Raw genomic sequence first — 27076 nt, 5'->3', positions numbered from 1 at the left:
CACACATATACGTGCTATGGAATATTACTCAGCCATCAAAAAGAATAAAATCTCACCATTTGCAATAATGTGGACACAGCTAGAGTATATTACACTAAGCAAAATAAGTCAGAGAAAGACAACATATTATTTCACTCATATGTGGAATTTAAGAAACAAAACAGATGAACATAAGGAAAGGGAGAAAAAACAGAGGGAAGCAAACCATAAGAGTCTCTTAACTGTAGAGAACTGAAGGTTGCTGGAAGGGAGGTGGGTGGGGGATGGGCTAAATGGGGGATGGGTATTAGGAGGGCACTTGTTGTGATGAGCACTGGGTGTTATATGTGAGTGGTGAATCACTAAATTCTACTCCCCAAACCAGTATTAGACTATATGTTAACTAACTAGAATTTAAATTAAAACTACAAAAAAAAAAAAAAGAGAAAAGAATAGAACTGGATTATCACTATTCTGATTTTGGATCTCCCTCCCATACATGAAAATAAATCCTAAAATAATAATAGTCTTTTCATACCTATGTGTTAAATGAGCTTAAATTAATAAAACACTTTAGGTCATGTTTCTGGGTGTATTAAGCCAAATTACCCTAATCTTGAAATTTTAGGGTTATACTCAATTGATGATCTTTACATTCATGTCTGGCAAAGTTTATCTTGTCATTTTATTTGCTGAAAAAACATAGACACCCCACAGCCATCTATTCACAAAAACTGAAGGGTGAAAAGTCTACTCAGGATAGGAAAAAAAGTCAATATGCTGTTTCAGGACACAAAAGTAATAAGAAAACACAGCCCTAAAACACAGTTTGAGAAATTCAAAACAGACATTAAACAGCTAATTTCTGTTCTTTTCATCTGAATGAAAGATGAAAGTATAAAAACCTTCCAAAACATAGTATTTCACGTGTCAACGCTCATTGTGATTTTTAATCTATAACATGGAACCGAATAAATTCAACAATGTAGAAAGAGCACATAATAGATTCCAACCTATAAAACAAACACTCTAGTCACATTTGACTTGATTTAAAAATTGTAGTATTTTTATCATCTGTTTTCATGGAATTACAAAGATAACTAAACCAATTGACTGGAATAATGTCATGGTTTTTCCATGGCACACACTACTGACTTCTTTATCAATACAATCAGTGTTAGAAATAAAAAATAAAATGGTTTCCACTCAAAATTTGTAAAATAGGTTCAACATATTATATGGCGTAGATACTTTCTTGTATATAAAAACAAGTTTTCTTGCTATATTTGTGGTTGGAATTCTCTGCGTAAGCTACTTACAGGTAATCTCATATGCATTAATTATTATTTATTCAACAAATACTGATGTCCCTACATATGAGCCAGGCACAGTTCTTGATACAGAAAATAGTGCAGAGAATAAAATACATAAGCATTCCTGCCTTCATGAAGTTTACATTCCAGTGGAGAGGAGAAAGACAATAAACCAAGTAAATAAAACATAAATTATGGCATATGGTGATAAGAACTTTCTTTTAAGTTTCTTTTTCAGTCAGTGCAGAGCCCGATGCAAGGCTTGATCCCATGAACCATGAGATCATAACCTGAACTGAAATCAAGAGCTGGACACCCAACTGACTGAGCCACCCAGGCGCCCCGATAAACTGAATTTTCTAGATTAATTAGATTTTTCTCTCCTGATTATGTTTACCTGAGTGCCACTGATTAAGCAATTGTAACAAATACCATATGACACCCTCCAAGTATCTAAGCTTTTTTATTTCTAAATGACATTCAGTAAGCAAATTATTGGTCAAAACTTTAAGAAAACTTTCTATACCTGTTAATGGCATATAAGGATATTAGACAGTTTCCTTCAGAAAGTAAACAAGTATAAAACTGGAAAACGTGATTAAGAACATTTCAGCCCATCAGAAAATGCCCAAAGGTGGAAAAGAACTCGAGACATGTTTATTCATGAAAATCAGAGAAGTGCAGCAAGTTCGTGACCTCCATACTTAGAGGTGTTCCTGTTCCCCTGACCTGGGAGTGGGGGAAAATCTGCAGATTTGCTACCCAATACACGGCGGACGTGGTTTGGAGCAGATAATGAACACCCACATCTTTACCAATTGGGGTGGCTCTCTCAGTTCAGGGAGGGCAGCAAACCAGCTAGAAATGTAACAGGGAGATTGTGCAACAAAAGAATCACGGGAGGGCTGAGGTCATCAACTTGCCCGTATTCCGAACTGACCACTAAAGTAAGGATATGCAGGAAAGAGCCCAGAGAGGCTGTCATGTTGTGCCTCTGAAAGCATTCCTCCAACCAGCATATGGCCCTAGCATCAAGGGTAGGAGCGTCAGACTATGACTTGTCTAGGCACAAACTTGGCCAAATAATTGCGTGATGACTAAACTCTGCAGGCACAGGAGAAACTCCTGGGAAGGCAGGCTTAAGGAAAAAAAAAAAAAAAAGGCTGAGGAAAGATACCAGTAACTGCAAGTGAACAGGGAAACATACTTGACAGTCTGAGTCCAGGCAAGTTACTAAAACACTGGGCCAACAAAATGCAGAAGAATAAATTAGAATCCAGATAAACTACACTGTATTTTTCCACAATAGCCACTTTCACTCTAAATAAAACAAAATCACTAGATGTGCCAAGAAACTTAAGGGTATTTGTTTTCATTCACAGTGAACAAAGCAGCCTGACTGAGAATAGACCTGATATAAGAGTTAGCAAAGACTTCAAAGCAGCATTATAAATACGCTCACAGAATTAAAATATGTTCAAAGAAAGAAAATTATGATAATTATGAGTCAACAAACAGGATATCCCAACAGAAGAATGGAAACTATTAAAAAAAAATTAGAAACTCTGGGATGAAGTGAAGAATACACTTCATAACTTAAGTCAGATCTGAGTGGAAGAAATTAGTGAATCTGAAGTTACATCAATAGAAAATATGCAATCCAAAAAGAAAAGAGTTGAAATTGAAAATGCAGTGGCAGTGCAACGGGTCTGTAATCAACATCAAGCATTCAATCATACATGTGATTGGACTCCTGAAGCAAAGGAAACAAAAGTAGCAAAAACAAAAACAAAAAACAAACAAAAAAAAACCCCTGAGAAAATAATGGTTGAAAACTTTCCAATCTGGTAATAACAAAACAAAACATTAATTTAGGGATCCATTGAATCCAAAGTAGAATAAATACAGTAAGAACCAGATTTAGAGCCAACATAGCTAAATGAATGAAACCCAGTAACAAAGAGAAAATCTAGAAAGTAGGAAAATGACACATCACATACAGGCTAACAACAGCGTGAATTTCTCACCAGAAACAAGGGAGCCAGAAGACAAGAGAGTGACAAAGTACCAAAGAAAAAAGGTCAACCAAGTATTTTCTTTGATAATAGCTTTAAGTTAGAAATCAGTAACAGGGAATATACCCAAATGTGTGAGAATTCAATACTTTTAAATAGCCCATGAGTCAAAAAGGAAATCAAGAGAAATTAGAAAATACCGTACTTTGAACTGAATGATAATGAAAACACAACATATCAGAATTTGTGAAATGTAATTAAATCAGTGCTTAAAGATTTATATCTTGAAATGCTTATAGTAGAAAATAAAAAATTTTTAAATCAGTGACAAAAGTTTTTACCTTAAGGGAATGAGAAAAAAATGAGTTCAATCCAAAGTAAGGTAAAAGCAGAAAATAATCCAGATGAGTATATATTATAATGTCTATCAGAATATGATATCATTATATATTATAATACACATATATTACATCATATTAATGTTATATATACATAACATTACATATACATTATAAACATATATCAGAATATAAATAAAAAACTGGACGGACCGTGGAGTTGGCCTTTTGAAAATATCAGCAAAACTGGTAAAGCCCTAACTAGACTGATCAAGGAAAAAAAGAGTAAATTATCCATATGAGGAAGGGAAGGAACACCAGCACACGTCACACAAAAGTAACAAATAAATAAAGGAATATTGTGAAAAACTTCATGCCAACAAGTTTGACAGCTAGAACAAATGGACAAATCCCTTGAAAGACACAAATCACAAACTTGAAGAAGTAGTAGAAAATATTTGCTTCCTAAATTGAATTACTCATCAGAGCCTTCCTACAAAGTCCAGGTCCAGGTGGCATCGTCGACAGTGAAGTCTGTCAAACGTTTTGGGAAGAAATCATACCAAACACTACAGAGAGTATAGAAAACAGGACAAAGAAACACCTCCCAAATCAGTTTATCAGGTTAGAATGATCTGATAACAAAGCCACTCAAAAAGTTGAGATGAAACCACAGACAGATGTCTTTCATGAGTACAGACTAGAAATGCTTCATGAAATTTTAGTAGAATATACAGAAAAACTCAGTCAAAAGTTTGAAGCCATGAAGAAAGTGAGAGACAGACTCTCCTCTCCTTGTCCGTCACCACTCCCCTCTGCAAAGTACACTTTCAGCCAGGTCCGTACCGAATTGTTTCCATCATTCAGGATGTACCTCAGTCAACAGACTTCAGTTTTGTGTTCATTTATGTTTACTGTTCCTCCAGTGGGGACCCTTAAAGGGATGGTGGGACTAAGGGGAAAAACTAAGACACTGGACCACATAAACCTGGAAAATTGAGAGTCGGTGTCGCAGTGGGCTGACAAGTGACCCTGCCGGAGCTGGACAGGGAGGAGAGGGAGGTCAAGTTGGACATTCCCCTGCTCCTCCCTGCCACATCCGCTCCAGGTGGCTGTGTCTGTCTCCTGCCGCTCACTGCTCCTCCAGAGGCAACCGGCTCTGAAGGACTCTTTCCTTCCAGGCACAGTGACTCCTCCCCTCCTCCAATCCCTTTGGACGTAGGGGTAGAACAGCTCTTCCCACTGTTACCAGCACGTATACGATCCCTTTGTTTTCATCTCAGGCTGCCGGCAGCAAGCATCTTTCAGAGCCAAGCACGATGTCCCATTTGCTGAGATTTATGGGAGAAAGCAGATGTGAAACTTGCCCTGGATGCAGTCCTATGAAGATGCGAGGTCTCTCAACCCCTAACTTGCTGCCCAAAGGGGATCTCGCCTGGGGATGAAGCCTGCACCAGACAGATCAAAAGGGGGACAACATTGGAACCCTACAAGAAACCACGAGTAAAGCCAGATTTAGGACCAACCACCACTAGGTCACTGCAAGCCAACTACTGGAATGTCCATCCTTTGTGGCCAAATTAGCCCACGTTTTCTCTCCTCTTCAGTGATGTCCTTTCATGGCTTCCTCCAGCATGAGTAGGAGGTTCAGGTGGAGAGACCGCGAACACTCCTTAAAATATTGTTAGAATGCAAAACGAAAATGGTTCCATAAAGTCTAAATAGTGAAAAGAAAAATAATTCTGACGAACTGTTGATAAATTTGCTTGCTTCCCTTGAAGTTGGCTTTGCCAACAGAATTTTCAACCATGTGAGCTAATAAATTCCCTTTTAGCCCAAAGGCGAATTTGACTTAGCTTTCTGTCATTTCGGTTCTAACTAATGGAAGGCTATGTCACAAAGAATCCTGAAGGCTAAACTACAGTCGTGACAAGTGAGAGTGCAATAAAGAACAGAACCTGCCGAATTCTTGTAGCTGATGCTGAATGAATGTGAACAAAGAAGGACACCGGGGGGAGACATTTGAAGCATATAGGGAACCTGATGACCGAGAAAACGGTCTAAATCAATACTTAGAAGTCCAAGGCATCAAAATGTCTTCATAATTGGTCCAGTTAATATTTTTATTCAGGAGAAAGGAACAATTACTCTGTACTTAGTTTATTTTCTTAGCTCCATCCATCTTTGTTGTACATGATTTCCCTTTTTAAATTGATGTTTAGACTTCCAGTAACACCGATAACTTCATTTCTCTCTAGGTGTCAGAATTTTTTCAGATATGCCCCTCACTATAAATAGAGGACCTTTGGGGCACCTGGGAGGCTTAACAGGTTAAACGTTCGACACCAGCTCAGGTCATGATCTTAAGGTTGGTGAGTTCGAGCCCCATGTCAGGCTCTGTGCCGACAGCTGGGAGCCTGGAGCCTGCTTCGGATTCTGTGTCTCCTTCTCTCTCTGTCCTTCCCCTGCTCATGCTCTCTCTCTCTCTAATAAGCATTAATTTTTTTTAATAGAAATAATTTATTTATTTATTAAATTAATTAAATAGAGGACCTTTGTTCTTACTGAAGACACCTTTCATCTGGTCAATACATCAATAATTTATCATTGAAAAATTATAATCTGTTTTCTACTACATCTTAAGCTTGACAATTAGAATTAAACTCAGATATCTCTCTCCAATTTGAACATATATTTTATCAATAAGGAACTTTTCCTCTACAAAAACTCCTATTTCCATGTCTACAAAAACTCCTATTTCCATGTCTACATTTTCTTTACATGTTTATGTTAAATATAGCAGGGAAGGGAAAAGAACAGTGAATATATCCTTACCTACAACATAATACTGCTCTGCATGAGAGGGCCAAGTTGACAAAGCTCCTCTTAACTTCAGGATGGAAGGCGTACTTCAGTGTTTCACCATCAATGATGAGGGCCAGGTCATTTTCTTCACCTAACAGGACTCCAAGATCTTGACAGTTCTGATTAACTGCTTGTTGTGTTGCCTAAAACAGAGTGGGGTGGGGGGGGGGGGGAGGGACCACTTATTTTTCTCATTTTATATATAAATATATAAATATAAATAAAAGACTTTCTGAATCAATATGGTAGACGGAGGCATACTTTTTACCTCATTCTTCCCTTCAAATATCTCACTGAAATGAAAAAGTAAGTAACATGAAAAGAAGAGTGACATCATAGATGACCAGTGAAATGCCAATAGAAACCACGGTGAGATACTACTTTATACCTATTAGCATAACTAGAATCAAAAAGCCAGACAGTAAATGTTGATCAGGATTTAGAGAAACCCAAAACTCTCAAACACTGCTGGCTGGAATGTAAAATGATGTAGCCACTTTGGAAAATAGTCTGACAGTACTACAGATGGGTAAGTGTGAGTTCACCAGATGACCCAGCAACACCACTCGTAGGCTTCTACACCCAAGACAAGTGAAAACCTGCGTCTACACAAAACTTGTACGTGAATGTTTATAGCAGCACCATTCACAATTGCCTAGAAGTGAAAACAACCTGATGAATGGATAAACAAAATATTGTATGAATATCCATACAATGGAATATTCTTTAGCCATCAAAAAGTTATGAGGTATTAATGCATTCTACAACATGGACGAACCTTAAAAATACAGTAACTGAAAGAAGCCAGTCACAAAAGACTATGTTATTATGACTCAATTCACATGAAAGTCAAGAATAAGCAAACCCATAGAGTTTGAAGCATATAGGGACCCTGGTCTATCAAAGTAGATTAGTGGTTGTTTAGGGTGGGGGAAGGAAGATGAGAGAAATGGTAACTAAAGAGTAGGGAGATTCTTTTAGAGGTGATCAAAGTGTTCTAAAAGTTGACTGTGGTGACGGTTGCATGTATGTGTGGAAATATTAAAACAGACTGAATTGTACACATTAAACATAATTTTTGTGTGTGATGTGGATCATATCTCAATAAAGCTGCTCTTTAAAAGGTATAGAAGAGTGAATTCGTATCAGCTGGAAAATACAAATGGGTGCTAGCATACCAGAAAGTTCAGAGAATTTTTGAGAAAAATGTTAAAGGTGGGAACAAAATAATGGGAGTGAACTCTACAAAACTGAGTCTCCGGTTTCTAAGGGGGAAGTATAGAAGTTTTAGAGACTCGTTCAATTTAAGATATGTGGGAGTCACCTCCCTTAGCTTATTTTCCTCAGATCATCCTTCCTTTCCTTCATAATTCACATAAACTATTGAAAGCTCAAAATTTTAGAGAAATGACTCCCCATGCCAGTAGCAGAGTAGAAAATTCAGATAGTGGAGTATTTTAAGGAAAATACATAATAAAACTATAAGTCATGCAGATTAATGCTAAAGAAAATTCCTTCATCAAATACAAGTGAAATAAAAATAGTATCAGTTACCACTTTCTGTTGCAAGATTAGTGAACTAATAAGTGTGCCAAAACATTTCTTGACTGTTGCCAACTCTTTTATTTCTTTGACTATGTGAAATGAGTGCCATAAAATACTAAATCATATTTAAAAGATTATTTTTTAACTATTTTGCTTAAACTACACTTTTCAGTTATATTCAGTCATCTGTAGAAATCAGAGGTTTTTTTTTTAATGATCTGTACTTTTCTTAAACATGTTAATGAATGAAATTTTAACAAGATGTGGCACCTGGGGAAAACTTTTAAAACATAACAGGTATCAAGCTCCAAAAGCTTTAATGAAACAATCCTCCTTCCTATTTTCCTCAGAAGGCCTTCATTACTCATTACTCAAATGAAATTACTGTGTTTCCTGAAATAAAAGGTAATTTAATAATCCTTGAATTACCAAGGCCTTTATAGAAACCTGCAGGTCTAAAAACACATGAAATTCAGACACTTAAAATTTGATTTCATACTGTGTAAGAGCTATAATATATACTATACGTGTATCATATTAAACATTTCCACTTCTACTTTTTCCACATAGCGGACTACATATCCCATCAGTGATCTCAAATGACTGCAGTTATTTTGTTGACCCCAAAATAATCTGGCAAAATTGAAGTTTTCCTCTATGTTAATAACTCTTCTCATACTTCATTTCATCACTGAACACAAAACTTGGTGCTTTTCTGATTACTATATTGCTTTCAATTTTACAGTTACTTGGAACACGTAAATGCTTGGAGCTAAAGCTTAACAGTCTTAACATCTTTTTTTTTTTTCTTCCACTCCTAAATTATTTGTTTTCCTTTACCAGTCCTCCTGCTGCCAATGTTAACAGGAGTGAAGATAATTCCTCCAACGTGGTTCACTTTAGAACATGACTACCTGAGCAATTTGCCAACGTTAATTATGTAAAATTCTGCACAGCACAACCTGCAGCACATTATACGGGAAAGTTGCATTATCTGCTTCATTATGTAAAGCAAGTGTATCAGTAATGATTATTTAGGAATAATGAGTTCTGTTTTTTTATAATATTAAATATTTTCTTTTTTGATGTCTTGAAATGAATGGTGAGCTGGCTTGCTAAATGGAAAATGACACTCCTTCCCAATTTTTGTTATAATCGGAGGCTCCATTTTTCTTTTGCAACATTATTTTCAATAAATGTGTGAATATGAAGCATTGAGATTGCTTTAAAATCTCTACTAACATGGTAAATTTTTTTGTAATGTATTACAAATTGGTTTCCATACAACACCCAGTGCTCATCCCAACAGGTGCCCTCCTCAATGCCCATCACCCACTTTCCCCTCTCCCCCACCCCCGCACTCACCCTCAGTTTGTTCTCTGTATTCAAGAATCTCTTGTGGTTGGCCTCCCTCCCTCTCTGTTTGAAACTATTTTTTCCCCTTCCCTTCCCCCATGGTCTTCTGTTAAGTTTCTCAAGATCCACATATGAGTGAAAACATATGGTATCTGTCTTTCTTTGACTGACTTATTTCACTTGGCATAATACCCTCCAGTTCCATCCACGTTGCTGCAAATGGCCAGATTTCATTCTTTCTTATGGCCAAGTAGTATTCCATTGTATGTGTAAACCACATCTTCTTTATCCATTCAGGAATAATGAGCTTTGAAAATGACATAACTCTAAAGTTTACAAGAACTTAAAACATAAGAGAAAATCTTAAAGAAACAAAGTGCCAAGATCACCATGGAAATCACAATATGGAAGTGAAATAGAGCTTTCACTCACAAGACTAGCTTCTGGAAAATTCTAATTATGCAACCAAGACCCACAAAGTCACAAACTTTGTAAACACAAATTTGAACACGTCTCAGCTGCCTATGCTGTATATAATTTGGAGAAATAAAAAGTATAACTCAGCCTTCATCTAATATTTAACAGTAGAAGAGTTAACAAAACATAACATTTTATTCTATATTTCTTATACTCTTAAGAGACATTGTAGAAGAGTTAACAAAACATAACATTTTATTCTATATTTCTTATACTCTTAAGAGACATTAAAGACTAGGGGTGCCTGGGTGGCTCAGTCAGTTGAGCATCTGACTTTGGCTCACGTCGTCATCTCGTGGTCCGTGAGTTCGAGCCCCACATCAGGCACTGTGCTAACTGATCTGAGCCTGGACCCTGCTTCAGATTCTGTGTCTCCCTCTCTCTCTGCCCCTATCTCTCAAAAATAAATAAAACATTAAAAAAAATTTTTTAATTTAATAAAATAGTACAAACGCTATACACAACCCTCAAAGTATATGCAAACTAAATTGAGAAATAAAGGAAAATATTAGAAAAGATACCACCATTATTATATGCCATGAAGAGTTAACCATAATGAGAAAGCTGAAGTGATATATCAGATAACATAGCCTTAAAGAGAAAATATTACCAAAAATAGAGACGTTTCATAATGATTAAAAAGTTAATTTTTCAGGAAGAAATAACAATTATATTTCCTAACAATAGAGCCTCAAAATATATGGAGCAAAAATGGGTAGAATAAAAGGGAGAAATATAAAATTCAAAATTACAGTAGGATTTTAATAATTCTTTCAGAAATTGATAGAATGGCTAGAAATACAATGAGGACAGTTTATTACAACAGTGACTCAGCCACCGTGACTCAACTGATATTTGCACATAGCATTTTACCGAAACCATATACTGGAACATAAAACAAGTCTTAATGGATTCAAAATGATTAAGACCAATTAAAACATATGTCCTTTGTCCAGAATTAAATTGAATTAAAAACAAGTAACAATAAGACATCTAGAAACATGCCAAATATATGTAAATTAACACACTTCTAAATAAGCCATGGGTCAAAGAAGAAATTAGTGAAAACTGGATATTTTGAAATAACCTTATTGAAAATATAACACTAATATTTATGGAATACAGCTAAAGCAATGCATAGAAGAAAAATTATGGTTTTAGTGCTTAAGTTAGAAAATATGTTGAAAAATAATCACCTGAATTTTCGCCTCATGGTAGGCAGGATTTTAAGATTCCCACCCACCAATGTGCATGCTCCATACAATCCCTTCCCATTGACCTCATCTGGTAGGCTCTTTCAAAAGAGGTATTAAAGGTCGGAGACAAAAGGACAGAGATATTCCAAGCTGCAGCACATGTTCTTTTGTTGGCCTGGAAGTAAACTGCCATGTTGCAGAGAGAGCCACAAGGCAGGGACCTACAAGTGACCTGTAGTTCCCGAGAGCAGTCCCTGGCTGACAGCTAGCAAGAAGACAGGACCTCATACAGACACAAGGAAGTAGATTCTGCCAACCAACTAAGGGAGCTTCAAAGTGGCTTTTTCCCCAGTTGAGACTCCAGACGGGGACACAGCCAGCTGACATCCTGATTTCAGCCCAGTAAGACACTGAGCTGAACCAAAACATGTCAAATTCCTAACCCGTGAAATCCGTAAGACGAAAAAAATTTATGTTGCTTTAAGCTGCTAAGTTGGTGGTCATTTGCTATGCAGCAATTGGAAAGTAACACACTGTTCTAAAATATAGTGTATTAATAGAAAATTTGAGATACAGTTAAGGCCAACAGATCAGGAGACAATTGCCGTTGAAAAGACGTTTTGTTATACTCACAGATCCCAAGATACGGAAGCAAATAACACAGTGGAGATGGGGGGGGGTGGGGGGACACATGGGACAGCACTGAGTTCAGTCAGAAGGCAAAGGGAACAGAAGGAAAGTGTGGGCAAGAACCTTTATTGTGCGTTCCACAAAAAGGAACAGGTGACACAGGGTAAGCAGATCTAGGATTTTGCGAGTTTGAATAATTTCAGTCGGCTCTGGGGCTTAGGGCAAGTGGATAGTGGCCCAGAAGGTGAGAGCCTGATAAAGGAGGTGGTAGGGGTACGGGCTCTGGATTGGTTGGTTTGCATAAGAAACGCACATTCACTGGGCAAGTGGTTTACTAGCTCTGGGAGTTGCTTAACCCTGGAGGGGAGGGACCTTCCCAGCACCTCCCCAGCAAAGCCCCCAGTAATAGCAAAACATCAGAATAAAGATCATGAAAGACAGGGTTAATATATATACACCTCAAAAAGACTGAAGAACAAATTAAACACAAAGCAGTAGATGGAAATAAGTAATAAAGACAGGAGTAACAATCAATGACGTTCAAAACAGACAAAATATGGAGCAAAATAACAAAGTCAAAAATCTGGTTCTTTGAAAAGATCAACAAAATGGGTAAACCCATTACTATACTGATCCAGAAAAAGAGAGAATATAAATTATCACTATCAAGAATTCAGAATTGGGGCGCCTGGGTGGCTCAGTTAAGCACCTGACTCTTGATTTTGGTTATGATCTCACAGTTCAAAAGATCGAGCCCCGCATCAGGCTTTACACTGACAGTGCAGAGCTTGCTTGGGATTCTTTCTCTCCCCCTTTTTCTTTCTCTCTCTCTCTTTCTCTCTCTGCCCCTCACCTGCTCATGCTCTCTCTTCCTCTCTCTCCCTTTCTCTCTCTCTCAAATTAAACTTTAAAAAATTAAACTTTTGGTATTTTAGGAGCAAATAATTGGAAAATTAAGCTGTACATACAATTCCAGTTCCAATATAGCCACATACATAAAGTACCTAGTGACAAATTTAACAAAATATAGTCAAGATTTTTAGTTTAGTGGTACTTGTCTATTTTTGCTTTTATTGCCTGTGCTTTTGTTATCGTATCCAAGAAATCAGTGCCAAGTTCAATGTCAAGCAGGTTCCCCCCTATGATTTCTTCTAGGATTTTACAGTTTCAGGTCTCTGTTTAAGTATTTAATCCATTTTGACTTGACTTTTGTGTATGCTGTAATGTAAGAGTCTGCTATGGTCTGAATGTTTGTGTCCCCCAAAATTCATATGTTCAAATCCTAATGCCCAGTGATATTAGGAGGTGGAGCCTTTGAGAAGTAATTATGTCATGAAGATTAATGCTCTTATGGAAGAGACTCCAGAAATTCCTAGCCCCTTTCACCACCTGTGGACACAGCTTAGAAGGCACCAGCTATGAACCAGGAAGACAACCAGCACCACAACATGACCATGATTGTGCCTTGGTTGTGGATTTCCCAGTCTCCAAAACTGTGAGAAATAAATTTCTGTTGTTTATAGGCTAGCCAGTCTGTGGTATTTTGTTATAGCAGCCAGAATAGACTAAGACAGGATCTGATTTTTTTCTTTTGAATGTGGATATCCAGCTTTTCCAACACCATTTTTGAAGGCACTATCCTCTCCCCAGTGTGCATTCTTGGCATCCCTGTAATCCATATACATGGGTTATTTCTGGACCCTATTCTTTCCCATTGCTCTCTGTCTTTATGTCAGTACCATACTGTTTTCATAATTGTAACTTTGTAATATATTTTGAAATCAGGAAGTATGAGGCTTCTGGCTTTGTTCTTCATTCTTAGGATTGCTTTGGCTATTTGGGGTGTTTTGTGATCCTTATGAATTACAGGCTGTTTTTGCTATGTCTATGGAAAAAAAAATTGGAACTTCTTGTGTGTGCAGCTGCAACAAACATTAAGTATGGCCAGATTAGCATAAAACTTTACATTAAAGGCCTTTAGCTCAATTTCTATTACCAGATTCATCATGTCCAGCTTTCAACAAAAAATTACAAGACATGCTAAAAGGCAAGAAAAAGCACCATATCTGAAGAGCTAAAGCAAGCATCAGAACCAGATTCAAAGATAACATAGATTTTGGAGGTATCAGTGAATTTAAAAAAACTATGATTGAGGCTCCTGGATGGTTCAATCAGTTAAGTGTCTGACTCTTGATTTTGGCTCAGGTCATGATCTCACCGTTCGTGATAGCACAGGGCCTGCTTGGGATCCTCTCTCTCATGATCTCTTTGCCCCACCCTCACTCACAGTCTTTCTAATTAAATAAATGAACATCTTTTAAAAATAAACTATGATTAACATGTTAGGGACTGTAAGGGAAAAATAGACAATATATGGGGAAGATAAGCAGAGTGATGGAAACACTTAAAGAATAAAAATGAAATGCTAGAAATAAAAAACACTGTAACAGAAGATTGCCCTTTTGAGCCCAACAATAGACTGGACACAGTCTAAAAATTAATGAGCTTGAATTATGTCAACAGAAATTTCCCAAACTGAAATACAAACAGTAAAAAGAATTAGAAAACAAATCCCAAATGGAATATTCAAGAACTGTGGGACAATTTAAAAGATCTAACAACATACAGTCAACTGGAATTCCAGAAGGAGAAGAGTAAGAGAACAAAACAAAGAGAATTTTAAGTACTAATGACTAAAAATGTTCCCAAACTAACAGCAAACACATAACCATAGACCCAGGAAGCTTAGAAAACACCAAGCATGATAAAAAAAAAAAAAAAATCTATACCTAGGCATATCACACTCAAACCACAAAATCAAAGGCAAAGAAGAAATGTTGAAAGAAGCCAGAAGGGAAGAATAAAGTAAGAAATAGCAGGCTTCTCATCAGAAACTACACAGTTGAGAAGGAAGTACTGAAAGAACAAGATATACCAACCTAGAATTCTATATCCAGTGTAATTGTCCTTCAAATGTGAAAGAGAAATACTTCCTCACACAAAACCAGGAAATTCATCACCAGCTGATCTGCCCAGTAGAAATATTTTTAAAGTTTTTTCATGGAGAATAATAATGATATGTGTCAGAAACTCAGAACTACATTTAAAAAAAAGAATGAAATGTAATAGATGAAATCTATTTAAAATTCTTTAGTGAGTATGAAAATTATACAGTAAAAAAAATTAACAGAAAATAAATGGCTGTAGCCATTTAATTTTTAAGGGCAAGGATGTTCAGTATTGGATTCCAAAATCCTTTCATTCTTGGGGCGCCTGGGTGGCGCAGTCAGTTAAGCATCCGACTTCAGCCAGGTCACGATCTCGCGGTCCGTGAGTTCGAGCCCCGCGTCGGGCTCTGGGCTGATGGCTCGGAGCCTGGAGCCTGTTTCCGATTCTGTGTCTCCCTCTCTCTCTGCCCCTCCCCCGTTCATGCTCTGTCTCTCTCTGTCCCAAAAATAAATAAACGTTGAAAAAAAAAAAATTTAAAACAAAATCCTTTCATTCTTGCAATATAAATGCCAGGTATCTACTCAAAATTCTGGTAAAGACTGCTATATGCACATATTTTTCTTTTTTTTTTTTTTTTTCATTTTTAAAATCAAGTATCTGAGTGCTGGGTTTGGTATGATGCTGGGAACAGGGTGATGAAGGCCTAGCCTAAGAATGAGGCAAGAAGTGGGAACCAGAGGGGCGCCTGTGTGGCTCAGTCGGTTGAGCGTCTGACTTCGGCTCAGGTCATGGTCTCATGGTTTGTGAGTTTGAGCCCCGCGTTGGGCTCTGTGCTGACAGCTTGGAGCTTGGAGCCTCCTTCAGATTCTGTGTCTCTCTGCCCCTCCCTTTGTGCTCTGTCTCTCCCTGTCTCTCAAAAATAAAAAAACGTAAAGAAAAATCTTTAAAAAAAAAAAAAAAAAAGAAAGAAGTCAGAACCAGAGGTAATGTTCCAGTGGACTTGGGTGGGGGTTCAAGACAACTTACGTAGATTTTAAGGTGTTGGGGAACACTCAAGTAACAAATTGGGTATACTCGTATTAAATAGAATTTTTAAAGTCACTTACCTCGAGTGAGTTTGAATTCAATCGAATACAAGGCATTTTAGTTGATAACAGTTTACAGGAATATGCTACAAAGTGACAAAGAAAGAGGTCACATATTGCCTTCCATGAGTTCATGTTTTTAATGAAAAATCTACTTATATTCTCTATTCACCATACTGTCTCACGACTAGTTCAAAGTCTAGAGGCTTATCACAAACACTGAGCAAGGGATTGTGGAGGGAAAAAATTGAAACGTCACTTCATTTTTATCTTAATCAGCAATTTAAGTAGAAATGGTTGGGAAATGGCATGTAACTAACGGCTAAATCTGTACCTTTAAATGCCTGTGGATTTTTTTTTTTAATTTTTTTTTTTTCAACGTTTATTTATTTTTGGGACAGAGAGAGACAGAGCATGAACGGGGGAGGGGCAGAGAGAGAGGGAGACACAGAATCAGAAACAGGCTCCAGGCTCCGAGCCATCAGCCCAGAGCCTGATGCGAGCCTGACGCGGGGCTCGAACTCACGGACCGCGAGATCGTGACCTGGCTGAAGTCGGACGCTTAACCGACTGCGCCACCCAGGCGCCCCTAAATGCCTGTGGATTTTTATTATCTCTCTGTGACATGAGATTCAGTTCATACTGTGTATCAATTCCAAGTCCTGAGGAATCCAAGTTCTGTTGTATCAAGCCACTATGTCAACATATTGTTCCTACTGTACTAATAAAATCCTAGGTGTGGTTAAAAGAAATAAACCCACCCAATCCTCAAAGCATTCAACGTGATGATCAAAGTATACACCTCAGGGGGCACCTGGGTGTCTCAGTTGGTCAAACATCCGAATTCCGCTCAGGTCATGATCTCACAGTTCTCGTGGTTCAAGCCCTGCATCGGGCTGTGTGCTGGCAGCTTAAAGCCTGGAGTCTACTTTGGACTCTGTGTCTCCCTTCTCTCTGCCCCTCCACTGCTCCATGTTTTCTCTCTCTGTCTCTGTCTCAAAAATAAACATTGAAAACGTTTAAAGATAAATTTATACAATACCACTTTAAAAAATTTTTTTAAGTTTATTTTTGAGAGAAAGAGAGCATAAGTGGGGGAGGGGCAGAGAGAGAGAGAGAATCCCAAGCAGGTTCCATGCTGCCAGTGCAGGGCCTGACGTGGGGCTCGGGCCCATGAACCGTGAGATCATGACCTGAGTCAAAATCAAGAATCAGATGCCTGACTGAACCACCCAGGCCCCCCAGGAGATAATCATTCTTAAATGATCTTCCTCATCAGTTATTGGTTCATCTGATGCTTCCTGTGTAAATCGTGGTTTTTTTCCCTAAAGAATGCAATGATCTTTAATTTCTATTTTGAAGCCTGTGGATATTCACTTTGCATTGCTACAGCAGTATTCAAAACCAGAGTTTCTAAACTCTTCTAAGAATTCTAAAGATTCCCTGATACATTTTTTAAATGTTCACTTATATTTCAGAGAAAAATAGGGGGAGCAGGAAAGGGGCAGAGAGAGAGGACCGATGATCCGAAGCAGGCTCTGCACTGACAGCAGAGAGCCCAATGTGGGGCTTGATCTCAGGAACCATGAGATCATGACCTGAGCTGAAGTCAGACACTTAAATGACTGATTTAAGGTGCCCCAAGATTTCCTGATAAATTTTATTGCAATGTTCATGTTTCCACTTTTACTTTGTAATAAGTTACTGACAAAGTTAACTGCGTAATGCTGTCAGTTTCTGTACCAGCATGCGGGTTGGAGAATTAATATTTGTGCCAGACACAGACAAGCCAGCCTCCACCTGTGGGTTCCAGTGCTGCCCCCAAGGAGAAACAACTTCTGTCCTGAAGCTGTTGCTGCTGCTGGCTCTATATAAACAAAGGCTAAAAAGTCTCCATATAGAGAGGTTCCTCAAAAAGTTAAAAATAGAACTACCCTACAACACAACAATGACACTACTAGATATTTACACAAAGGATACAAAAATACCAATTCAAAGAGACACATGCACCCCAATGTTTACAGCAGCATTATCAACAATAGCCAAATGGAAAAAGCCCAAAAGCCCATCAAATGGATGGATGAACAGACAAACAAGAGGTGAGATACACACACACACACACACACACACACACACACACACACACACACACATATACACATACACACATATATGTATGTATACACACACATATAATGAAATATTACTCAGCCATCAAAAAGAGTGAAATCTTGCCATTTACAATGACATCGATGGAGCTAGAGTGTATCATGCTAAACAAAACAAGTCAGAGACAACTACCATATGATCTCACTCATAGTGGAATTTAAGAAACAAAACATGAAGTAGGGGAAGGAGGGAAAAAGAGAGAGGGAGGCAAACCATAAGAGGCTCTTAATGAGAGAGAACAAACTGAAGGTTGCCAGAGGGGAGGTGGGAGGGGATGGGCTTACCGGGTGATGGGTATTAAGGAGGAAACTTGGAATGAGCACTGGGTGTTATATATTAAGTGATGAGCCACTAAATTCTACCTCTGAAACCAATACAACACTATATTTTAACTAACTAGAATTTAAATAAAAACTTGAAGCAAAAAGTGTCTGAAATAAAAAAATAAATAAAATTAAAAGTCTCCATATATTATGAAAATTTAAATCAGTATGCAGGCACTGATGGCTTACTCGTACCCAGCATCATATTGGGTGCAAAGGAAGATTTACGACAGGTATGTATTATAAGCCTCTTAAAACCTAAGGAATCAAAGCTAACACAAAAGAGGAAAAAAAACAACATACTGATAAGCCAAATATAATAGTATAAATGCTGCTGAGGTTGAGAAGTAGCAGATTGTGTTGAACTGTGTTATCAGAAAGCTTTCAGGGGCGCCTGGGTGGCTCAGTCGGTTAAGCATCCGACTTCGCCTCAGGTCATGATCTCACAGTTCATGGGTTTGAGCCCCATGTCGGGCTCTGTGCTGACAGCTCAGAACCTGGAGCCTGCTTTGGATTCTGTGTCTGCCTGTCTCCCCGCCCCTTCCCCGCTCACACTCTGTCTCTCTCTCTCTCTCAAAAATAAATAAACATTAAAGAAAGAGAAAGAAAGAAAGAAAGAAAGAAAGAAAGAGAGAGAGAGAGAGAGAGAAAGAAAGAAAGAAAGAAAGAAAGAAAGAAAGAAAGAAAGAAAGAAAAAGGAAGGAAGGAAGGAAGGAAGGAAGGAAGGAAGGAAGGAAGGAAGGAAGGAAGGAAGGAAGGAAGGAAGCTTTCAGAAGTTAATAGAACTAGTAGTCTTAGAAAACAGACAACAAACGTGACAGGAGTCCTCAAACCCGATCCTGACATACTGATTCCTGAACGTATGTCAGTAAGTAAACCTCCTGCCAAGTCCTTGATCCAATTTTGTTTGTAACCAGTAACAAGACTGTTTAGTCTTGTAAGTGCACAGCATTAGCCAACTTGAGCTCCGTGAGAGATGGCAGTGATTAGAACTGCCACAACATTCACAAAGGCAGCGGCCAACATTTTTAAAGCCCTCACTCTACCCAGTATTTCAGAAAGAACCGTACATGTGCATCTCATTTAATGGTCACAATCACCAGAGGTATCATGGTTATCTCCATTTTATTAATGAGGAAATTGAGGATTAGAAAAGCCTACAAAAGCACAAGCTTGTAAATGTAAAGGCAGAAGATTCAGGCTCAAAACGTGGTCCTTGTAACTCCGAAATCTGTGATTTTAAACCACTATGCTCTAGACTATCTTTGAAAGATACAAAGATGTCAGCTCTCAGACACAGCTCAGTCTTCTTTTTGAATCCATTCCCCCCCATTCAGACTCATGAAAGTAAGGTGAGAGCTCTCTAACCAAAGGCTATTGCATTTCTTGGAAAAGAAAATGGCCCGGAAAGCCTCTAAGAAAACAAGTTATATCAGCATGCTCTTCAGTTTATATCAAAGCTCATTGACTCCATTTTTAGCTGGTCTCTGCAGGCGTAGCCTCTAAGGGAGGACAATAAAATTCACTTTGGGACCCAGTACTCAAAAGGTGTCAGGAGACTGTAGGCTGCATTCAGGCAACAGACGTGTTTTGCTTTGCCCTTACAGAATTTTATACATTTGAGCCCACATCTACGTATCAAGATATTTCGCATCAAAATACAGAATTCTGAATCATCTTTTAAAAACAAAAAACCTGTGCCAACAGCGGACTCTCATTTCCAAAAGGCAAGACTACACTGACTGTCCCTGGGGGGCCAGTGTTCCCCCTGTGGGCTTCCTCCTCCGACACGTGTGTACTGCCCCTCACTCTTGTCCTGCCTGACTCTTACAGATGTTTGCAAGCCCTGCTTTAAGAAATTAGAGAGTTTGTTTCCTTTCTTCCTTCAAGTCCACCAGAGTTACTGTACATTTTTTTTTTGAATGGATGCAATTTAATATGGCGGTTTTCTAAGAATCCATTATTCTGAGCAAAGAATCCTCCAAGTGAATTACAGACTTCCCCTAACAAAAATAAGTTTCATTCAGTAAGTATAAAAATTCCGCTACTAATAACAATGGCTGTGTCTCATCTAGGTAGCGTTTCAGTCCTGAGCTGAGGAGACAGTTGAAGGCTTAGGAGAAACAAACAGTCCTCAGGTTGCGGGTTTGTAAAGAATGATAGGGTGCACTTTAGGAAGATAGGAAGAGAGCAGTCATTCTCCTTTGTGGTGCTGGGTCAGCTGAGCCCCTTCACAGGATATACACTGAGTTACTGTGGTCACTGAGGTCATGGTTATCAAGAAACATAGCAAGTCACACTAAAGCCAAAATACGGGAGAGCTGGCCAAAGGAGAGCATATGCATAGTGTGTCCTCAGATATTTGCCAGGTGGATAAATGAGTGACTACATCGTCCTCTGAGTCCTTAATAATTACATGAATATCCAGCATTCGTGAAGGACTTGTGAATGCTGCACCTCAAGCTAAGGTCTTCACAGAGACTACCTCAAGGCATCCTCACAAGAGCCCTATGAGGTTAAAAATATTATCATTATCCCCATTTTACAGACAAGAAGAAGTTGATGTTTAGAGATGTTAAAATCGATCCTTCAAAAATAACCAACCCTTCATTGACTCTGTGTTCTCTTCCAGCTACACCCTATTTCTCTGCTCCCCTTCACAGCAAGACTCTTTGAAAGACTCCTCTGTGCCCACTGCACCCTCATCAGTGAGGGCTGACAGATCAGCCTACCAGATGTACCCCGAATTTGGTCCCTCCTCCCCTTCCCATCACATCCTAGTGCAGGTCGCCACCGTCTCTTGTCTAGACGTCCGCAAAGGCTCGCTACCTGATCTCCTGACTTGACTCGGCCCAGCCTCCACACGGTAGCCAACAGATATTGTTGACACGCAAATGAGACCATAGTACTCTCCTGCTCGAAAGGGTACACATTTCTTACAGCAGATTCTCATCTCCTGTCTTCTCTGCTTTGCTCCCTGTACTCAACCACACCGGCCTCTCGACTGTTCCTCGAGCACACACACGCCCGAACCAGGGCCACGGCGCTCACCTTACTCCTGGCCTGGAACACGCATCCCAGGGACCTTCCCGAAGCTTGCTCCTTCTTTCCATCTGGGTCTCTGCTTCGAAAGTCACCTCCTTAACAGGCGTTCTATTTAATTACCTTCTCTACCTCTTGCTATGCCTTTCTTTGTTTTTATTCTTAGCACTGATTGTAATATAATACACAGTGATTTGCTTATTAATTTTATCTTCTCTACTTGTATACAAGTTTCACGAAGAAAGAGAGTATTACTCAAGTTTTCATTCCCAGCTCCTAGAGTGTCCTCATATCTAGTAAGTGTCCAATATTCATTAAATGAACGAATGCAGAGTAAACAAATGAGTGGAGACAACAAGTAAAGGGTGTCTCGTGCACACAGACTCATTTTATCATATATGTTCATCTAAACAGAGCTGGATGCCATGATGATTATGAAAAAAACATAATAATTTCAATTCCTTGTCACCACTGAAATTTGAATATGCACAGCTAACAGTTCATTTTTCAACTCCTATTCTGCACACCTCAACCCTAAGACACAATCATACAGTAAAGTTAAGGGGGAAAGGGGCCAAAAAAAGTGACATTGGAGCTTGGGGAAAAAACAGCTGAATATTCTAATAATCAAAATATTTATGAATAAACATATATAATACAAAGATAGGTATACACATTATAGAGAAAATATGCCATAACTTCAGGTTTCCAAGGAAAGGAACAAGAAACTACATACTACTCATGTCAGCATTCTGCAGTCTCTATTTCAACAATGTGAAGGAGACACAACAGTTTGCTTTGCTTGGTTTGTTGAAATTTTTTGCCATGCGATGGCAAGGTTCCATTGCACTCCATTTTCCCCAAAGACACATAAAACAATTACTTGAAGGCAGCTCATTCATTCTTGATACTAGGATATATTTAGAATACCTGTTCAACCAGATTTTTAAAAACTTTGTATCTATTACCTATGTTAATTGCAGTTTCTTGTTTATCTCCTGTCAGGACCCATATTTTTATGTTTGCGTTCAGTAAAGTTGTTATCGTTTCTGGAACACGTGCTTGAAGGTGATCTTCAATGGCTGTGGCACCAAGCAGCAGAAATTCCTAGACGTTTTTTTCAAAGAGATATTTTTTATTATTAGTTAAGATAAAAAAAATTTTAAGACGGAATAAATTGGGCAAATTTTGACAAAAGATACGCATTCTACTTATTATGTCCCATACCTGTACACACACACATACTTTTTTCTTGTCTCTTCCATTGGTCTGTTTGTCCCTAGTTTGTTACAGTATGAGGCAGTGTAGCATGATAGTTAAAAGCATAGACTCATGGATCCATGTCTTAACTCTACAAATTACTACAAGTTATGATCTACAAACGATCATAAGCACATTACTTAAATTTCCATGCCTTCATTTCTTCATCTATAACTGGCAAAGTAGGGGGAAAATGACTCAGAATTATTGTGAGAGTTAACATTTAGAAAGTGAGTAGAATAGTATCTAACATATTATAATTAGGAAATTAGGATTTGAATAGACATTTCTCCAGAGAAGATACACAAATAATCAAAAAACACATGAAAAGATGTTCAACATCATTAAAGAAGTGTAAATTAAAATCACAGTGAGATAACCGCTTCGTACCCAGTAGGGTGGCCATACCAAGTTATAGATAGTAACAAGTGTTGGCAAGGATGTGAAAAAATTGGAACCCTCATACACGGTGGTAGGAATGGAGAATGGTGCAGCCACTTTGGAAAACTAGTCTGGCAGCTTCTCAAATGGTTACATGGAGTTGCCATATGACCCAGCAATTTCATTCTCAGGTATATTCAGGAAATAAAGAATGCCCACATGAAAACTTCCATGAGTGCATACAGAAGCATTATTCACAACAGCCAAGTGGAAACAATCCAGATGTCCTTGGACAGAAGAATGGATAAACAATTGTATACCTACACAATGGAATACTATTTGTCACTGAAAATGAATGAGATACTGGTACGTGCTACAATATGGATAAATCCTAAAAACATTAAGCTAAATGAGAGAAGCAAGTCACTAATATTTATGATTCCATTTATATGAAATATCCAGAGGAGGTGAATCTATACAGACTAAAGGAAATTAATGCCTGCATGGGGCTGGGCAAGAGAGTAGGAGGGTACCAGAGAGTGAATACTAACAGATATGGGGATTGAGAAGGATGTTGAAAATATTGTGTTCGTTATGGTGATGGTTGCACAATTCTATTGAATGTAGATATTATGCAGCTGAATATACTAAAAACTGTAGATTGTATGCTTTAAATGGAGGAATTGTATGGTATGTGAATTATATCTCAATAAAGATGTATTAAAAAAAAGGAATTATTCAAAGGAATTTGAGGCCAGAGAACCTCAGAATCAAGTCTACCTCAGAATCAAGTCTAATTCAATCAGCCAATATGTCAGATTCATATTTTACCAATTGAGTGATACTGGCAACACGAAAATTAATTACTTCAGCAGTTACTAAGTTATGATGTACTTACTGACTATTGATACAAATGTGGAGATTGTCTCTCTTACTCTTACCCAACAGGAAACAAATTTAAATCTTATGAGTGTCCTAAGGAAAAATATTCAAGAAGAAAAGAAGTGCTACTGGCCACAAGAGCTAGGAATATCAGAAAATCCCTCCCTATAACTGAAAACAAGTAGAGTCATAGCAATGTGCATGGAATTATCTATAAGAACCAATTTCACACAACTAGTTGACCCTGACACATCTTTGGTGTTATGTTCCAGTAGTTACCAAAAAGTCCATAGAGAGTAGCCATATAACTAATTAACATAACATCAGCTGGAACTGTGGAAATTAACACAAGTCACCAGGCAGAATATTAGACACTCTTGTAGCTAAAAAAAAAAAAAAAAAAAAAAAAAAAGATGTAAAAGATCTGTATGCTGAAAACTATAGAAAACTTACGAAGGAAACTGAAGAAGACACAAAGGAATGGAAAAACTCTCCATGCTCATGGATTGAAAGAATAAATATTGTTAAAATGTCAAAGCAATCTACACATTCAATGCAATCCCAATTAAAACTGCACCGGCACTCTTCTCAAAGCTAGAACAATCCTAAAATTTTAATGGAACTACAAAAGACCCTGAATAGCCAAAGTAGTATCGAAGAAGAAAACCAAAGTGGGAGGCATCATAATCCCAGACTTTAGCCTCTACTACAAAGCTGTAATCCTCAAGACAGTATGGTAGTGGCACAGAAACAGACACATAGACCAATGGAATAGAGAACCCAGAATTGGACCCACAAATGTATGGCCAACTAATCTTTGACAAAGCAGGAAAGAGTATCCAATGGAAAAAAGACAATCTCTTTAGCAAATGGTGCTGGGAGAACATGCAGAAAAATGAAACTAGACCACTTTCTTACACCATACACAAAAATAAACTCAAAATGGATGAAGGACCTGAATGTCAGACAGGAAACCATCAATACCCTAGGGGAGAAAGCAGGATAAAACCTCTTTGACCTCAGCTGCGGCAATTTCTTACTCGACACATCTCCAAAGGCAAGGGAAATAAAAGCAAAAATGAACTACTGGGACCTCATCAATATAAAAAAGCTTCTGCACTGCAAAGGGAACAATCAACAAAACTAAAAGGCGACCGATGGAATGGGAAAAGATATTTGCAAATGACATATCGGACAAAGGGCTAGTATCCAAAATCTGTAAAGAACTCACCAAACTCCACACCCCAAAAACAAATAATCCAATGAAGAAATGGGCAGAAAACATGAATAGACACTTTTCCAAAGAAGACATCCAGATGGCACATGAAAAGATGCTCAACGTCATTCCTCATCAGGGAAATACAAATCAAAACCACACTGAGATACCACCTCACGCCAGAGTGGCTAAAATGAACAAATCAAGAGACTATAGATGCTGGAGAGGATGTGGAGAAACAGGAACCCTCTTGCACTGTTGGTGGGAATGCAAACTGGTGCAGCCACTCGGGAAGACAGTGTGGAGGTTCCTCAAAAAATTAAAAACAGAACTACCCTAAGCCCCAGAAATAGCACTGCTAGGAATTTACCCAAGGGATACAGGAGTACTGATGCATAGGGGCACGTGTACCCCAATGTTTATAGCAGCGCTTTCAACAATAGCCAAATTATGGAAAGAGCCTAAATGTCTATCAACTGACAAATGGATAAAGAAGATGTGGTTTATGTACACAATGGAATACTACTTGGCAATGAGAAAGAATGAAATATGGCCTTTTGTAGGCAATGTGGATGGACTGGAGAGTGTTATGCTAAGTGAAATGAGTCAGGCAGAGAAAGACAGATACCATATGTTTCACTCATATGTGGATCTTGAGAAACTTAACAGAAGACCATGGGGGAGGAGAAGGGGGAAAAGAGAGAGAAAGAGGCAAACCATAAGAGACTCTTAAATACTGAGAACAAACTGAGGGTTGATGGGGGTTGGGGGGGAGGGGAAAGTGGGTGATGGGCATTGAGGAGGGTACCTGTTGGGATGTGCACTGGGTGTTGTATGGAAACCAATTTGACAAGAAGTTATATTAAAAATAATCAAAATGGGGGCTCCCTGGTGGCTCACTTGGTTGAGTGACCGACTTCGGCTCAGGTCATGATCTCACAGTTTGTGAATTAAAGCCCCGCGTCGGTCTCTGTGCTGACAGCTTGGAGTCTGGAGTCTGTCTCGGATTCTATGTCTCCCCCTCTCTCTACCCCTCCCCTGCTCACGCTCTGTGTCTCTCAGTCTCTCAATAATAAATAGACATTAAAAAAAATTTTTTTTAATAAAAAAATAAAAATAATCAAAATAAATAAATAAAATTAAAAAATAAACACTGTCTGTTTGCCAGGCACTGTGTACATGCTGGAGACCAGCATTGAGCTGATGATTCACCTAATAACATGAAGAAACCAGTCAGCTTGAGGCCACCGCACTCCCTGACCTTGCCACCCATCTCACATAACCTGGGAAAGGCAAACTTACCTGTTCTTTTTCTTATCCTATGAATTCCTTACTCTTTTCCCACTTATGACTTCCAGACTAAAACTAAAACTAAAATATAAAATACATCGGTTTGATTGAAAAATAATTGCATAGTAATACTTGTACAGTCTCTCAAGTGCCAGAGGCCAATTGCAACTGCCCAGATTTCTTCCCGGTGTGTGGGAGCAACAGACGACTTGCCGGGAACATAAGGAAGAGGAGGGTTACATAAATCAGTTAGTCTCCTTGCTGTGCTGCGTCAACAGATGCAGAGTAATCACCCGTGAGGGTTACTGCAGCACATTCACGTAGTTGGTGTGAAGCTAGGTTAGGTTCCTAATCTTTCAACACACAACTTAAAAACAAAAACAAAAACATAGACCCAATGATGTCAAGAAAACCCCCGAGTCTAAATCTGCTTTGGCTGTGCTCCTGCAGGAATAAAATGCAGAGTTCATGGAACCAAATGACAAAAGAACCCAAGTCAAGAAACTAAGATAAGAATGGACCCAGGAGCCACAAGATCCCTGAGGCCACAACAAGCAAATTCACAATGACCCTCGAGTGACACTCAACAGTCCAGGGTGCAAGAGATCCCCTGGAACAGTAACCACCAGAGAAGAGCACAATAAAATTATACTCATCCATGTAATGAAATACCATGGACTGATCTAAGAAAATAACAGAAGAATATTCAGTAATATGGAAAAAATATCCCCAATTTATTGCAAAGTGAAAATTTTCATGATTCAA

General features: G+C 38.4%; 1 protein-coding gene and 1 long non-coding RNA gene across 6 annotated transcripts in view; one reads left to right on the top strand and one right to left on the bottom strand.

Moving 5' to 3' along the window:
* Positions 1-27076, bottom strand: part of LOC112860863 (phospholipid-transporting ATPase IB-like) — a 216029-nt gene that overhangs the window by 101578 nt on the left and 87375 nt on the right. For all 5 annotated transcript variants that reach the window (XM_086714937.1, XM_086714959.1, XM_086714965.1 and 2 more), the window contains 3 exons: positions 22251-22389; positions 15770-15834; positions 6481-6653 (listed from right to left, as the gene is read on the bottom strand). In XM_086714937.1, the coding sequence (XP_086571063.1) occupies positions 6481-6653; positions 15770-15834; positions 22251-22389 (377 nt within the window). The remainder of the gene's footprint in view (positions 1-6480; positions 6654-15769; positions 15835-22250; positions 22390-27076) is intronic.
* LOC147584879 (uncharacterized) lies at positions 288-5485 on the top strand. Its single transcript, XR_015254049.1, has 2 exons — positions 288-1468; positions 4929-5485. It is a non-coding gene; the product is annotated as an uncharacterized LOC147584879 (long non-coding RNA).

The sequence above is a fragment of the Puma concolor genome, chromosome A1 (genome assembly GCF_028749965.1).
Source record: "Puma concolor isolate L17-30 chromosome A1, mPumCon1.1.hap2, whole genome shotgun sequence".
NCBI classification, from domain to species: Eukaryota; Metazoa; Chordata; class Mammalia; order Carnivora; family Felidae; genus Puma; species Puma concolor.
This window is presented reverse-complemented; position numbering and strand designations above follow the sequence as displayed.